The sequence below is a fragment of the Ahaetulla prasina genome, chromosome 13 (genome assembly GCF_028640845.1).
Source record: "Ahaetulla prasina isolate Xishuangbanna chromosome 13, ASM2864084v1, whole genome shotgun sequence".
NCBI classification, from domain to species: domain Eukaryota; kingdom Metazoa; phylum Chordata; class Lepidosauria; order Squamata; family Colubridae; genus Ahaetulla; species Ahaetulla prasina.
This window is the reverse complement of record NC_080551.1, coordinates 16,408,859-16,426,047: the sequence shown is the minus strand read 5'-3', so window position 1 is coordinate 16,426,047 and position 17,189 is coordinate 16,408,859. Positions and strand designations below refer to the sequence as shown.

The following is a 17,189-nucleotide window of genomic DNA, read 5'->3' as shown; positions in this document are numbered from 1 at the left end:
CTTCTGCCAACTGAGCAGTAAAAAGCACATAAAAAAATGCAAGTAGGAAAATAGGGACCACCTTTGGTGGGAAGGGAACAGCGTTCCGTGCGCCTTTGGTGTTGAGTCATGCCAGCCACATGACCACGGAGACGTCTTCGGACAGCGCTGGCTCTTCGGCTTTGAAACGGAAATAAGCACCACCCCCTAGAGTCGGGAACGACTAGCACATATGTGCAAGGGGAACCTTTACCTTTACTTAACTTTGACTGCCCACTAAATGAACTGTTATAAGTCGAGGACTACCTGCATTTCCCAAACGTGCCTCCCTCTTCAAAAGCTTTACAGCAAGAAATTTAAAATTTCAAAGAAGCAGACTTCCTATTTATAAAGATCTAAAGGGGGGGGGAAATGGTTTTAGGAAGACGCAGGTGGCAAACTCCAAATCTGTTGATGTAATCACCTGCCAATGTTAAGTTGATTTTTTCCTAATAAAAACCTCCAGAGAGAGCAGCTAGTGAGGTAGAAAAATGGTGCGCTATGTAATAAAAGCACAATCCACCTTTGGGGCATAGCAGTACGATATCAAGTGGTCATCTATGTATAGTTGCTGCCATTTGCAGCAGGGGAGCGATTCTTAAATTAGGAGCAAAACAAGGAGAAATCAGCCTAGGGGAATAACATCAAGAATTTCAGAGGTACCACAAATGACAGGCCAAGAGAATGATTTGGAAAAGGATACTTGATTGGACGTATAAAAGAAACTAACTAAAGCTTTAAAAATGAAAAGAGAAATACAAATGACAAACCAGGAGAATGGAACTGGAAAATGTTTTCTTATTGGATCTGCAAGGGGCTTGTTAAACCTCTGGAGATAAAAAAACAAATTCAACCCTGTGACAATATTTGATGGAGTTAAAGATTAAGACCAGGGGTGAAATGCTCCCAGTTCGGACCGGATCGCGTGATCCGGTAGCGATGGCGGTGGGTGGTTCGGAGAACCGGTAGCAAAAATCCCTGCCCCCACCCCACCCCAGCTGAGCCGCGCGATCATCAGAGGGTTTTTTTAAAAAACTTTTAAAAGCATTTTTCCTTTGCCCGAAAGGCTTGGATTGTATTTGTTTTTATATATATATGAGACTTCGTCGAAACGTCACCAAGACACTTCCAATTTTACGTGGGAGAAAACCCGAATAACCAAAGACCTACATACAAACACCCGCGAAAACCTCAGAAAACATATATATATATATATAAAGGGCCTAGTGGCCACCATGGCCTAGTGGCTAAGACGCTGAGCTTATTGATCGAAAGGTCGGCAGTTCAGTGGTTCGAATCCCTAGCGCCGCGTAACAGGGTGAGCTCCCGTTACTTGTCCCAGCTTCTGCCAACCTAGCAGTTCAAAAGCATGTAAAAAATTCAAGTAGGAAAATACGGACTACCTTTGCTGGGAAGGTAACAGCGTTCCGTGCGCCTTTGGCATTGAGTCATGCCAGCCACATAACCACATGAGACATCTTCGGACAGCGCTGGTTCTTCGGCTTTGAAATGGAGATGAGCACCGCCCCCTAGAGTCGGGAACGACTAGCACATATGTATATATATTCCACATATATATATATGGAATTTGGGAAGTGTTTTTTTTTTTAATGAAAATCTTTTGCTCAGAACGACAAGCAGGGTATTTTTAATGAGCTTCTCCTTCCACCAAGGAAGTAGCTGGTGGCTCAGACTGCTAAGACAGTCTGTTATTAACAGCAGCTGCTTGCAATTACTGCAGGTTCAAGTCCCACCAGGCCCAAGGTTGACTCAGCCTTCCATCTTTTATAAGGTAGGTAAAATGAGGACCCAGATTGTTGGGGGCAATAAAAGTTGACTTTGTATATAATATACAAATGGATGAAGACTATTTCTTGACATAGTGTAAGCCGTCCTGAGTCTTCGGAGAAGGGCGGGATATAAATGCAAATAAAAAAAAACAATAAGGGAAATAAAAGGGAGGGTGGGAATCGAATGAAATCCCATTTCAAAGCCAAAACAGTGGACGAGAGCTTCAAATAAGAGGCTTGGAGTCAATTTTCCCTTGGCAAGGGAAACCCCAGCACAGATTGCCTGCATTTGTCACGAGAATCTGCTTCTACTTGTTACCCTTCGAAGTATATTCCCACTATCAGAGATCATCATCATCATCATTATCTTGTGTTTTGTTTTGCTTTCACTGGGCAGCCTTTTTTTTTGACCTGCACCCCCCACCCCCACCCTAATTCTCCAAAACATCTCAGCCAGTAAATTTGTGCATAACCCCCAAATGATTTTCTGGCTTTTAAGTCTGAGAAGGCTAAGACAATTTCTAACGTTAAAACAGATCTGGAGCTTGGCTGTGTAAATCCACTGGGGGAAAAAAAAGAAGAAATCTGTTTGAATTTCTCCTGGAAATAGAGACAGCCGGGAGCATCTTCTGAAGCAGCCATGCGTGTTTGGAAAAAGAATAACCAGATTTGGAAGGGACCTTGGAGGTCTTCTAGTCCAACCCCCTGCTCAGGCAGGAAACCCTGCACTATTTCAGACCGATGGTTGTCCAATCTCTTCTTAAAAACTTCCAGTGAAGCACCCACAACTTCTGGAGGCAAGTCGTTTCACTGATTAATTGTTCCATCAGGAAATTTCTCTTTAGTTGTAGGTTGCTTCTCCCCTTGATTAGTTTCCATCCGAGGTGTTTCCAAGATGTGGCTGGTTCCATGATTGAGAAAGAGGTCTTTGTATGCGTCCTTGTGGATTCTTCTTTCAAGAGCTTTGCACAGTCTAAGGTCAGGGGTGGGACTGCTGGGGGTTCATGGGGGTTCGGGAGAACCTCTAGCTAAGATTCTGTGCAGTTTGGATAACCCCCCACAAAATCCCACTCCTGATCAAGGAGAGATTCAACCTAGAAATAAGGAAAAATTTTCTGACAGTGAGAGCAATCAACCCATGGAACAGAAGTTGTGGGAGCTTCATCGCTGGAAGCTTTCAAGAAGAGACTAGATTGCCATTTGTCAGAAATGATGTGGGCTCTCCTGCTTGGGCTGGAGGTTGGACAAGGTCCCTTCCAGCTCTGTTAATCTGTTAAAGCACAATTACCGGGCACAAAACTGTTCTTCAACTATTCTTCTTGCATTATGAAGTTCCTAAAAGGTAAAGGTTCCCCGTTCCCGACTCTAGGGAACTCTTGTCAGACAGTCTTCGCTTGTCAGACGGTCGCAAAAAGGGATCTTATGACCCCGGGGACACTGCAACCATCATAAATATGAACCTGTTGCCAAGCGTGTGAATTTCGATCACGTGACCATGGTGATGCTGCAACAGTCGTACATGTGAAAAAACGGCCATAAGTCCCTTTTTTCACTTGTGTTCTAACTTAAGAGTGGCCACTAAACGGAATGCTGTAAGTCGCAGACTATCCATATCATCCAAATCTCTTCTTGAGAAAGGGCCTACAGATGCAACCCTGACCCTTAGAAGCTCTAGTATAGTGTTGGTGAACCTTGTGGCACCGAGTGCCGGAAACCAGAAGAGCAGCCGCCCGGTGTGCATACGCGAGCCGGGAAGACGATCTTCCGGTTTCCAGCACGTGCATGTGCACTGGCCACCTCTCTTCTGGTTTCTGGTGCTCGCGTGCACATGAAAACCAGCTGGCCGGTGTGCCGAAACCCGGAAGAGCAATGGGTGACAGGTTGCATGCCTGGAGAGATGGCTCTGCGTGCCACTTCCGGCACGTGTGCCATAGGTTCGCCATCACGGCTCTAATAAAATTCGACCACCTCGGCCCGGCTCGGCCGAGGCGGTAGGGACGATTTGAATCAGTTCGCCGAACCGATTCAAATCTCCCTCCTTGCAAGCTGGAAGGCTTCGCGGCTGGGTTTCACCAGCACGTTGGCTTGAGGGACTTCGGCAGCAAAGTGAGTAACCGGCCGCACTCGCCCTCTTGACGCCCAAAGAAAGAGCCAAAGCCACCGGAGCAACTGCGCTACAGCAAAGGCTGCTCACGGCTCAACCCGCTTGAAGAGAGGATGTGCCAATGCTTCCCTGGCGCTGCCGCTGTCCTGCTCAGCTCCCCACCCAGACGTCATCACATCCTGTCTGCTGACTCTCTGCGCATGTGCAAAAGAGGCGCACACAAACGTAGCGCATGCATGCACGCGCAAGCGCCCATCTCCGAGCCGGTAGCGAAGGTAAGTGCATTTTACCCCTGATTCCACTACACGGCAGTGCCTAGAAACCAACCTCAGATGAGGTTCAGGTATCCATGGCTGAACGTGTTCCCAGAGCGAAAGGCTTCGTGCACTCTCCGAACGGAGTTAGCAATTTAGCACCATGGGAATCGTGGGAAGTTTCACAATCCTTGGCATCCGCCTTTGCGAAGAGCCTTTCCTCTCCCCTCCCCTTTGCGCTCTCCTCAGCTTGCTTGGCTGGAAGAGCAGAGGGACTCCACCAGCTTCTCGCAGTAATTACAGGGTGTTAGTTTTGCCTCGCTGCAGAAGATAACAACTCCCCCACACATCGGGGAACATGATTAGGGTTTGCAAATACCAAAAGCATCGGATGAATCAAGTAGGTGGTACTAGATTTGGGGCCACGGGGGTGGAAATGACAGAAGAAGGGTGGAATTCTGGAGAAAGGGCCACCTTTAACTGAGTAAGCTACACCCTTTACTTCTGGGTCTAGATATGGAATCTAGAGTAGATGATAATAAAATACAAGTATTTAACATCATTTGGGTAGAAGAAGAAGAGGAAGAGGAAGAGGAAGAGTTGGAAGGGACCTTGGAGGTCTTCTAGTCCAACCCTCTGCTTAGACAGGAAACCCTATACAACGTCAGAAAAATGGCTATCCAAACTCTTCTTAAAAATTTCCAGTGTTGGAGCATTCACAACTTCTAAAGGCAAGTTGTTCCACTGATTAATTGTTCTCACTGTCAGGAAATTTCTCCTTAGTTCTAAGTTGCTTCTCTTCTTGATTAGTTTCCACCCATTGCTTCTTGTCCTGCCTTCAGGTTCTTTGGAGAATAGTTTGACTCTCTCTTCTTTGTGGCAGCCTCTGAGATATTGGAAGACTTTTTATCCTGTCTCCCTTAGTCCTTCTTTTCATTAAACTAGACATACCCAATTCCAGCAACTCTTCTTCATATGTTTTAGCCTCCAGTCCCCTAATCATCTTTGTTGCTCTTCTCCGCATTCTTTCGAGAGTCCACATCTTTTCTATATCATGGCGACCAAAACTGGATGCAGTATGCCATGTGTGGCCTTACCAAGGCATTATAAAGTGGTATTATAAAATAGGGAAGCCATGGAAAATGTTTTGGTGACAGTCCACGGACCAGGGGTTTGTGAAACTCTGAACTAGACAAGAGTGAGATGCCGTAAAGTCTGTGAAATTTCTCCCAAAGAGCTAACCGTAATTGTAAAAGGCTCAATGCACTGAGAGCTGTAGAAGGTTCTGTGCAGTCTAATTTAAGCTCAGCAGGGTTTCTATCTCTTTACTTCTAAGGGTGCAGATAAATCTACTTATTTGCTGCTCCAGATCTTTCTTTCACAACAGGGGATGCGAAGCAGTGACATCAACTTCACAGCCTCTCATCAAGCTTAAGAACTTTTAACCAAGAAAGAGATACGTTTCATCACTATTTAATAACTTAGGTGATACAAGTAGGAGTTCTTGACTCAACAACCATTCATTTAGAGAGCAAAGCTAAAACAGCCTGGAAAAAAAAGAGAGACTTATGCCTGTTTTTCACAATTAAAAGAACGGTGGTGGTGCAGTGGTTAGCATTGCAGCATTGCAGGCAAATTCTGCCCACTGCCAGCAGTTCGATTCTGACCAGCTCAAGGCTGACTCAGCCTTCCATCCTTCCGAGGTCTCCAAGTCAAGCTAAATGCTTAATACAGAGTATTAAGTATCTGGAAAGTGGAGTTACTGCCTCTTCAACCTGTCAGTTCCTGTTGAAAGAGTAATTTAGTATTTATTGCTACATCTACCCACAGATTCACGAGCAACTTTTATTGAATCAGATAATCTCCTTCTGTCTTCATTCATGAGGATGCCCAAGCATTTACCCTCCCTGCCTGTCAAGAGGCCTCTAAGGAGGGTCTAGGTAGGACTTTTCACCTCGAACTCTTGGTGCTGCCTGTTTCTCCACCAGGGTTTTGCCTCCGTGTTATTCTGCCTCAGCACTTTGGGCCACGGCCTCTCTGTCCCAGTCTCTTCACCATGGCCCATTCGTCACAGTACAGTTTGCGTCAGGCTTTTGGGCGCACAGGACAGTTCGAAGCCAGTGCCCAAAATGCTGAGGCATAATAACATGGAGGCGAAACCCTGGTGGAGAAACAGGCAGTGCCAAGTGTTCAAGGTGAAAAGTCCCATTCCGCTCTAAGGAGACTGGTGATCTGCAAAGATTAGCGCAGAAAGGTGTTATTCGCGAGGCAAGTCCAAGCAGGCTGGGGAACAGAAAGGTCCCATGTGATTCTGACTTTGCTGTGCCACCCATTCGAGCATGCCCTAACATCTTCAGATGGCTGTGACATCAGGGTGGGAGATGTTCTCAAAGGAAATAGCTAGCAGGAATCCTTTGCCCTGGGAAAAGAGATTCAACCGTCAGTCCTGCCAGATGACACCATCCGTGGGTATTCTGTAAACTCTTGCTAGATTCTTTGCTCAATCTGTATCGGGCGTGAAGAATCAAGACTGCACGTTAAGCTTTTGGGGCTTAATTGTGGCTATAGGTTGAGGATTACCTGTATTTCTGACCAACTCTAATATGGATCGATTTGGTTCTAGAAAATTGATTGGTTCCAAAGCACCAGAAAGCAAGAAAAAGGAACAATGGATGGGAGGAGACAAGCAATCTGGAATTAAGGAGAAACTTCTTAAGAGTGAGAACAATTAAAAAATGGGACAGCTTGCCTTCAGAAGTTGTGGGTGCTTCATCACTGGAAGTTTTTAAGAAAAGACTGGACAGTCATTTATCTGAAACGGTATAGGGTCTCCTGCTTGGGCAGGGGGCTGGACTAGAAGACCTCCAAAATCCCTTCCAGCTCTATTTTAATTGATATCCCAAACTGGAATTAAGAAGAAACTTAATTAAACGATGAGTGTATTTGAAGCTGCATCTCCTCCCTTCCAATCCCACATATTCACTGCTCTACCCACATCGAGAGCTGTCACTTACCAAAAAGCAGCAGCCCCTCTGAACTGTGATAGCCTTCTGCAGTCTTGGTGGCTCCAGGAGGCTTCCTCACCATAATGTCCTCCAAGACTGCAGCTTATCTGGGTTTCAAACCTAATTTGGATGTCCCCTTGCTCTTAAGTAAGAGCATACGGTTAGATCAGAGGTGCCAAACTCAAGGCCCGGGGGCCGGATCTGGCCCGCAGGGTGTTTATATCTGGCCCATAGGGCCGCCCTGGAAACAGCTAAGGACCGGCCCGCAGTGCCTCTGCCAATGAAAACGTAGCTCAGGAGGGCCGCATGCAGCCGCTGCCAGAAGGCTGCAGGAAGCCGTCGTTGTCAGGGTTTCAACGGATGCCGTAATTAAATCACGAGCCTCAAGCCAAGCTTCAAAAGAAATCCCGTTATTTATTAGGAGCTTCATGTCTGCAGGTTCCCAAATGAAGCCAACTCTGACCCCACGGCCCCAATCATGACCCTGTTTCCCCCCTCCCCCCAGGGTGTGTCATCAATCACATTCGCCAACAGAGCAATTTCCCAGGTTGTAGAGATCATTCCCCTCCAGGGTGCTGTGGGTAACCCTAGGAGACAGCCTTGAGAAAGATATGTCTGGAATGTGCTCCTGTCTTTGGCTGCCATACTGCTTGGTTGGTTTCCTGTCCCCCTTGCCTATGGCAACTCGAGAACAAGCCAGGGATGCTTTGCGAGTTGACAGTCGTAGCCGAAAACAGAGTTCAGGAACCCGTTTTCACTGGCAGAGCGCTCGGGCCACCACAGGCGCCCCAGACACGAGTGATGTTGAGCCGGCCACACCCATTGTGGCCCTCCAAGGTCAAACACAACCCTGATGCAGCCCTCAATGAAATTGAGTTTGACAACCCTGGGTTAGATCAACAGCCTGTTGATTGAGCAATGCATCATCTTACGTACGGAAGGGGGGAAAAAACCCGTTAACCTATGAGAACAAGAAGCCGGAACAAGGCAAGAGCTCATGGACACAAAGTGAGAATAATGAGGTGGAAGGAAGAACCATAGGCAAAGCTTTTTGTTATTGTTTTGTGCTGATGTTGTTGCTGGCGCCCCGGGAAATTATGGCTGCGTTCTTGAAAAGGCTTTTATCTCTTGGAGTGATTTGAATTTATGGCGCTGAGCATGGAGGGCTCATGGGTATGTTCTGGAGAAGCAAGACCGAGAGGAAGAGGGACAAAATGAACGATTTCTTTTAATTTGCCAACAACTGAAATGCAAATCTAGGGCCCTTAAGATAAATGGGGGGGGGGGGGGAAGAAGAAGCACAATGAGGAGGAATGAACAGAGTTTACCGTATTTTTCAGAGTATAAGACGCATCTCAGTTTTGGGAGAGGAAAATAAGAAAAAAGCTGATTGGCAGGTGGATGGGCCTCCCGGAATACCCCCGATCAGCTGTTCGCAGAGGTGAATTTTAGCAACAGGTTCCTTGGTTGTGAGCTCTGTGCCTTCCTTGCTTTTTTTTTTTTTTTTGCTTTTCTTTCTGCCTCTGAAACCTCTGAAACTTGGTTTCAGAAAAAACTTTTTTTTCTGCCTCTGAAAGCCTCCGAAACAGAAGCTCTGTTTGGGGGCTTTTTTTCTGAAGCTCTGTTTGAGGCTTTTTTTCTGAAGCTCTGTTTGGGGGCTTTTTTTCTGAAGCTCTGTTTGGGGGCTTCTTTTTTGAAGCTCTGTTTGGAGGCTTCTTTTCTGAAACTCTGTTTGGAGGCTTCTTTTCTGAAGCTCTGTTTGGGGGCTTCTTTTCTGAGAAGCTTCATTTCTGATGCTTTTTTCAGCCTCTGAAACTTCCATTTGAGAAGCTGGGCAGGGCTACATTTGGAGTATAAAACGTACTCAGATTTTCATTCTCTTTTTTGGGGGAAAAAGGTGTGTCTTATACTCTGAAAACTACGGTAAGTCAAAACAACATCGAAGGTTCCCTGGGTTAAAACAGAACAATTTTTCTCCCTTCCACTAATACCATAACTGGCAATGAAACCAATGGGCTTCCAGTGATACAAATGGGAGTCTTGCAACCACAAGTCATTCATCGCTTTGCCAGACCGGCAGCTATATCAATGGAATAAAATAAACGCAATAAAATCCAACTGACAAAATATCGGTCAGTTTTAATTTAAAAGGAGCGAGGCATTTTGTCTAGCATCAGGATAAAACAACAACAACAACATGGTGAGGAGGAGAGATTTAAGGGACTCCAAATGTCTCCATTTTGAGACCCGAGCTCCAAGTTTAGGGGTAAGCTCTCCTTCTCACTCCAGCTCCTGTCAACCTAGCAGTTCGAAAGCATGCAAATGCGAGTAGATAAATAGGTACCACTTCAGTGCTCCATGACATCATGTTGGTCACATGACTGCGGAAATGTCTTTGGATAGTGCTGGTTCAATGGCCTTGAAACAGAGATAAGACTGCCTCTACAGTGGCAACCATTAGCAGAGTAAAATCTGCAAGGACTCCTCTATCTCTAAACGTTTAAGTCAACATTCCTCCTGTGGAACAAAGGGGAGATGCTGGGGCAGGATGTTGCAAAACCAGAATTCAGACTGCCTTAAAAAGCCCTTTTCTAATTCAAGGGGGAAGCACATTATTGTTTCTTCCATGTGATGGAAACCAATTAAGGGGCCGATAGCTTAACACATGCAAATATAAAGCTGAAGACACATTTTCTGCATCAAATAATACAAAACTCAGATCTTGGTATAGGAGCAATGTTGTGGGGGGGGGGGAACCCACTGTACCTAACAAAGTCAAAACAGAATTTTCAAGTATTGTCCAAGCATTGTGACTGATAAAAATATCTGAACATGAAAAATGGTGCCCTGAATTTTTTTTATTAATTCATAATGATCTCTGGTTAAAGAGGTGGGCAATAACCCACCAATCCTGTTTACCAAAGGTTCAAATATAGTAGTGGCCAAAATTGTGGAAACCTTTTGGGAAAAGTGTATTTTTGAGGTTTGATGGCTAATAACACCTTTTTTTTTTTTTGGAGTTTCAAGATGATCATATTCCACTGCTGGAATGGCCTGGGAATAGCCCAGACCTTAACCCAATGGAAAATCTATGAAGCCGATTAAAGAAACTTGTTAGTCAGAAGTGACCCAGCAATAAAACCTAGTTAATAGAAGCCATCATTCAATCTTGGTTTCACATTAGAACAGCTGCAGAACTAAAGACTTGGTTCACTCCATGGGAAGACATTGTAAGGCCCTAATTCATGCTAAAGGTTACCCAACTAAGTATTAACGGAAATGGTGATAATTTTTGTATATCTCATTTTTTCTATGGTGATAATTTTTGCATACCTCATTTTTTCTACGTGTTTCACTTTTCTTCTTTATACTGTAACTGCTATTCTAATAGCAAATCCTTCATAAAAGTTATTGCATTACATTCTTGATTAAATTATCTTTCCATGGATATGTATCACCTTTGATGCAATGAAAATGACTATTTGCCTTCCCGACCAGCTAAACAAAACTAAGCTACTTGGAAAAAAATGTCGAGATGGACTGAGAAAGGTTATCTTCAGGGCCCAGTGAGGTTCTTTCAAATAACTCTGCACCTTGTTATTATGACACTAAAATAACCGGACCCTTTTTTATATCTTAAATTAAGCTTTACAGCTGTCTACAGATCTCTTGCTGGGTTCTCCACCACTTGTATCTGTGAGCTCTCATACACCAAAACGAAGTCATTCTTTGCGTCTGGAGAAACAACTGATGAAGGCTTTGGTTAGGCATCGCTTCAGCTGGAACTCTCTTTCCTCAGCTTCTCCAAAACATCCTCTGGAGTCAGCGGGGCCAAAATTTTCACAATTTTTTCTCGAGATTTACTCCCCTGTTTTAAAAACACAAGCAAGAGACGTTTTTTAGGGATTCCGAAATGGATTCTTTTCCCCATTTGACGTGCAGAGGAAGGCTCAAGAACCCAAGCTGATGGGGGAGAAATTTTGGTCATGGGATAGATTTAGAGACCTGGCAGTAATTGTGGATGCATAATTATAAAATGACGATGTCAAAGAGAATTTGTATAAGATGTTTTACAGGTGGCATTTACCCCTGACAAGAATTGCCAGAATGTTTAAGGACAAATCTGAAAAATGCTGGAAATGTCATCAGACACCTGGATCATACTACCACATGTGGTGGATATGCGTCGAAGCGAAAAGATATTGGATTAAAATACACACGTGGTTGGAAAAAATGATCAAAAAGCATATTGACTTTTAAGCCAGAAGTCTTTCTGTTGGGAATTATACTTGAGATATATACTAGAGATATTAAAGATTTGATTGTGAATATTATTACAGCAGCCAGGATTGTATTTGCAAAAAATTGGAAAAATGAAAAGTTACCTTCGCAAGATGAAATAATTAGAAAAATGTTGGAATGTGCAGAGATGAGTAAGTTAACATTTGAAATTAGAGAGCAAGAAGATAAGCAGTATAATAAAATGTGGGACTTATTCTATAATTGGTTAGATGGAAAGATATGTTAGAAAAGATAAGTAGGGGCCTCTGATGGCTCAGACTGCTAAGACAGTCTGTTATTAACACAGCTGCTTGCAATTACTGCAGGTTCAAGTCCCACCAGGCCCAAGGTTGACTCAGCCTTCCATCCTTTATAAGGTAGGTAAAATGAGGACCCAGATTGTTGGGGGCAATAAGTTGACTTTGTATAATATACAAATGGATGAAGACTATTGCTAACATAGTGTAAGCTGCCCTGAGTCTTCGGAGAAGGGCGGGATATAAATGCAAATAAAAATAAAATAAAATTTAAAAAAGTATAAAATATACGTATGAAAGAGATGTTTATTTTGTGAATGCACAGGAAGATATGTTAGCACCCATGCAGCATGTTGTAATGAAATTGATTTGATGTTTTCTTTTTTTATGTTTAAAAATAAATTAAAAAAAATTCAAAAAAAAGAAAAGAAAGAAAAGAACCCAAGCTCACAAAGGCAAGTGTACCTTCTCCAACACCACATCGTTCTTCTTGACTTCAAGGATTTTAGAGAGGTAGCGACAGAGCTCTGCGTTGGCTTCCCCTTCGGAGGGAGGGGCTGCGATGGCCACGCTTACCGCATCGGTGGTCAGATCTGCAACAAGTATTTTAGATGGTAGCCATCACTGCTATTAAAACTCGTGCCCTATAATGCACCTTTAGACTCTCTCACCTGTATCTAATGTCAACATTAGCTTAGAGATTTATAGACATAGCTGTGGAGTAGCCTAGCTGAGGGGGACGTGGTGGCTCAGTGGCTAAGATGCTGAGTTTGTCGATCGAAAGGTCGGCAGTTCAGCGGTTCGAATCCTGAGTGCCGCATAATGGGGTGAGCTCCCATGACTTGTCCCAGCTTCTGCCAACCTAGCAGTTCGAAAGCACGTAAAAAATGCAAGTGGAAAAATAGGGACCACCAAAGGTGGGAAGGTAACAGCGTTCCGTGCGCCTTTGGCGTTTAGTCTTGCCTTCCACATGACCACGGAGATGTCTTCGGACAGCGCTGGCTCTTCGGCTTTGAAAGGGAGATGAGCACCGCCCCCTAGAGTAGCACGTATGCACATATGTGCGAGGGGAACCTTTACCTTTTTTAGCCGAAGAAAATATGCTTTTAAAAGTAAAAAAAAAAAACCTCTGATGATTGCGGTGGCTCAGCTGGGCATGTGGGGGCAGGCAGGGACTTTTGCTCCAAATCACCCGCCGCCATCGCTATCAGATCGGGCGATCCGGTCTGAACCGCGAGCATTTCACCCCTGGCCTTGACACTTTTCCAAACAGTTCGGATTCATTCAGACAACCCCCATCCTCAAATCACTTCTCTGAGGAAATCTTGCTGGGGGGCAAGGCAAGACCTCTACTCAAAACCCTGTCAATGTTGCATATGTACAAATGCTTTAACTTACCTGTTACAGCATTTTGTTTAGATCCTGGTTTGGCATGAATAGAAATGACAACAGAACCATTTTTATCAGTTGTCACTGGAACGGGAGGAACAGAAGGCTTTACGAAGTCCTTAGTCTGTGCTTTCCCCTTACATTAAAAAAAAGAAAATACAAAATGAGTCCTTGACAGTGAGACGGGCAGCATATAATTTATTTTTTTTTGAGTTGGAGTTTACTTTATTGATTAGTCCTTGGGCCATATCAAAGTGCAGAGTTCCAGACACAAATTATTACTAAAATCTAATAAAACAATTTAAAATGGAATTGGAATAAACTAAGATTTAAAATGAAATTGGAATAAAACACAGTTTAAAAGGATAGCTTAGATTAGCCTATAGGACATATCAAAGCACAAGGTGCAAACACATATCGCTGAGAAAATCTTATACAATTTAAAATAAGAGTAGGGTAAAATAGAGAAGCTAAGATATAATTTAATACATAAATATTAAAATAGAATAAAATGACATAAAATTATATTTCAGTTGTCACCCTTATAATCTACCCCAATCAGTCCCACGTATGCAGATCTCAACCAAACCATTTTGTTCAAGTACTGTCAGTAGTGGGTTTCAAATTTTTTTACTATTGGTTCTGTGGACGTGGCTTGATGGGCGTAGAATGGCTTGGTGGGCGTGGCAGGGGAAGGATACTGCAAAATCCCCATTTCCTCCTGATCAGCTGGGACTCAGAAGGCAGAAAATAGATGGGGGCACGGCCAGTCAGAATTTTTACTACCAGTTCTCCGAACTACTCAAAATTTCCGCTACCGGTTTTCCAGAACTGGTCAGAACCGGCTGAAACCCACCCCTGAGTATTGTGCTGTGTTAAATGTTATTTTCAGGTTCTGGCCGCACATAAAGTAAATTGTTCTGATATGGGGATCCCAATGGGTCATCCGTTTGGTATAAGGACCAAGGTACTTGTCTCTCACCCTCTTCTACAAGTGACAGTCAAATAGGATGTGAGCCAGGTCTTCTACCTCTGCTGCTTTGCAAATGCAGAGACGCTCATTGTAGGGTATAGAATGGAATCTTCCCATATCTGACCATTATGTTAAGCTGCTCGAATCTAGCTTGCGTAAAAGCTGAGAGCATATGCACCAAGACAAATTCCTTGTGTGTCCAATCACACTTGGCCAATAAAATTCTATTCTATTCTATTCTATTCTAAAATGAATAAACAACCATCTTCTCCACCCAACATCCCTCCCTCTCTCTCATTCATTTGCTGCCTTGACTGTTCGATCATGGAGAAAATCAACATATGGGGTGACTTGAGAGTTTAAAATGATGTGATGAGGGCCCTTAACTACGGTGACCATATTTTCTTGGAAAAAGGTATTTGGACAAACCTGAAAGGGAAAACCTCAAAGAGGAGCAAATCTCAAAGATTAAAAAAAAACAAAAACAAAACCTGCTTTCCTTTACAAAGGAAAATTCAAGAGCAAAACCAAGAAAGTTATTAAATTAAATAAATCTAAAGGACAATAAAGGGCTTTCCTTTATAAGGGTGTATGGCCATTGTACATATAATAATCCTTGTTGTTTGAGTTGACTCAGCCTTCCCTCCTTCCGAGGTGGGTAAAATGAGGACCCAGATTGTTGGGGGTTAATATGCTGACTCTGTAAACCGCTTAGAGGGGGCTGTAAAAGCACTGTGAAGCGGTATATAAGTCTAAGTGCTATTGCTCTCATTCTTAATTCACTGTCAAGACTCTCGTCTACATAGGGTCCACCTTTTTTAAAATATTCTCATGTAAAGTTTGGAATGTTACTTTTTTGGAGTGAACCTTTACTTAAACTAGTAAACCACCAAAAGAAAGGAAGGGAGGCAACTAACGGTTGGGTGACAGATATGGAGAAGAGTTGTATATTATTAGGATTTGCTTTGAATACTCGACTCTTTTTAATGCTAAGAAAACAAATATAAACAACTTTTTGAGCCCCAGACCAGCGTAAATTAATTTTAGATTTTACTCTAATGAGTCACGGTGGGGCAGTGGTTTAGAGTGCAGGCTCCTTCTGCTGACTGCCGGCTGCCTGCAGTTTGCCAGTTCGAATCTCACCAGGCCCAAGGTTGACTCAGCCTTCCAAGATGGGTAAAATGAGGACCTAGATTATTGAGGCTGACTCTGTAAACCGCTTAGAGAGGGTTGTAAAACTCTATAAAGCGGTATATAAGTCTAACTGCTATTGCGCAGAGAAGCATCAAGTCCCTTTTTCAGTTCCCATGGAAAACGGGGCGCCTCTGCAGACCCCCCCCAACCCTGGGCAGAAGCAAAGGCTGCCTCCCCCCCACATTGCACCGGGGCCCTCAATTATCTCAAGGGACCCCCACCCCTCCCCTCCCCAAAGGGAAATTCTGCCCCTTTGCGCTTCATCCTGCCTATGGGTCTCTCTCCCAACCCGGAAGAGCAGCGTCTCCAGGAGTGCCAGACTACAACTCCCATCATCCCTCCAAAGGGGAAGCAAAGTAGGAGAGGAAGGGGCTTGTAGTTCAAACGGGGGCACGGGGCCTGCAAGCCTTTTCAGCGGCCGTCCGCTTCCCGGGCCTGACCTTCCGGGGCATGGCATGTCTCCGTCCCGCGGCAGCCCAAACCGGAGACCCCGAACGGAGACAGAAAGCCGGAAAAGCCCAATTCAGCATCAGGTGGGGTGGTCTGCGTCACTTCCGCCTGCTCCTTCCGGTCGGTCCTGCTCCTAGAGATAGAAAAAATGTCTAGAGGCGCGCATCCCGAACGCTTTCAACTGCGGGATGGCTTTTAGCAAAAGCTAAAGAGAAGCTAAGAGCATCACTAAAGACCAAGCTGTGATGGGTAACCAAGTTTGACCATAAAAGAGAGATTCCTACGACTAGGGGAATTAAATTAATTAATTTGTAAATTAATTAAGTTTAAATCTTTTGAGCACTGAATGCAATGAATTTTCATTTTTTTATGTATCCCGATTAGTGTATATTTGAAGTGATAATAACGTGCTTATTCTATTCTATAATAATGATCTATCACTATTGTATGTACACTGAGAGCTTATGCACTGGAGACAAATTCCTCGTGTGTCTAATCACACTTGGCTGATAAAGAATTCTAATTCTATTATAAAGCAGGTCCAGATTTTCAGTGTTTGGGCATCTTCATACCACACCTCTTAATAGGGTCATTTGAAAATCTAGCAGAAAATTCACACAGCTATTTCAGCAGTGCGAACTTAGAGAGTGGAGGTGGGATTGGTTTAGGATGGTGTAGTGGCAGTGCCCATTGGCTTAACCTTAGTTCAATGTTTCTCAAACTTGAAAACCTTTTTAAGGAGGCGTAAATTTCAGCTCCCAGAATTCCCCAGCCAACCTGCCTGGGGAATTCTGCCAGTTGAAGCAGTGTTGGTATGCAGCCGGTTCTATCTGGTTTGGCGGCTTTGGGAGGCTCCGCCCACCTTCCCGGACATCGTGTCCCATTTTTGGTGCTCTGTGCATGCGCAGATGCTCTGCACGTGCACACTCACATTTGCGAACCAGTAGCGAAGGTACGTGAAAACCACCCAAGTTGAAGTTCACACATCTTAAAAGTTATCAAGTATGACAAAACACTGGATTAGTTGATGGCTCAATGTGTACAAACTGAAAAAAGTTTTGGTCTCACGTGTGTTGGGTGAGGGTATCCTAGCCATTCACTCTCAAATACAGAGGGAATCCTTCATTAATAGCTGACTGGTTCCACTGAAGATTTGCCCATTCCACTATCCAGAGTGTTTAAGTAGCCTTCCGCAAGAATGCCCTTTGTGTTAAGACCACAATGTCCATCATTCCTAGCCAATGGAAGATTTAATTCAATGCACATTGTGTTTTCTTGCCTTACATGCTTTATTCAGGGAAGTCTGCAGCTGGAATTTCAATACATCCCTAGGTATCCTGGGGCCTGTATATATTGGTTGTAACTTATTTTGTTTCTTCAGTCATGTATTTTTGTGCTTCTGAACCTAGTTACATTTTGAATACTTGTGACCTGCCACGTAAACGGATCTAGAATCAGAAACCAAGGTTATATT

At 44.0% G+C, this 17,189-nt stretch overlaps 1 protein-coding gene across 1 annotated transcript; it reads right to left on the bottom strand.

The window, feature by feature from the left end:
• Positions 1–10,450: 10,450 nt before the first annotated feature.
• On the bottom strand, positions 10,451–15,863 carry C13H15orf40 (chromosome 13 C15orf40 homolog). Its single transcript, XM_058156243.1, has 4 exons — positions 15,706–15,863; positions 13,108–13,234; positions 12,175–12,302; positions 10,451–11,039 (listed from the first exon to the last, which is right to left on the bottom strand). Exons 1-4 carry the CDS (start codon positions 15,793–15,795, stop codon positions 10,947–10,949), a joined length of 438 nt encoding a protein of 145 aa, XP_058012226.1. The 5' UTR covers positions 15,796–15,863; the 3' UTR covers positions 10,451–10,946.
• Positions 15,864–17,189: the final 1,326 nt, after the last annotated feature.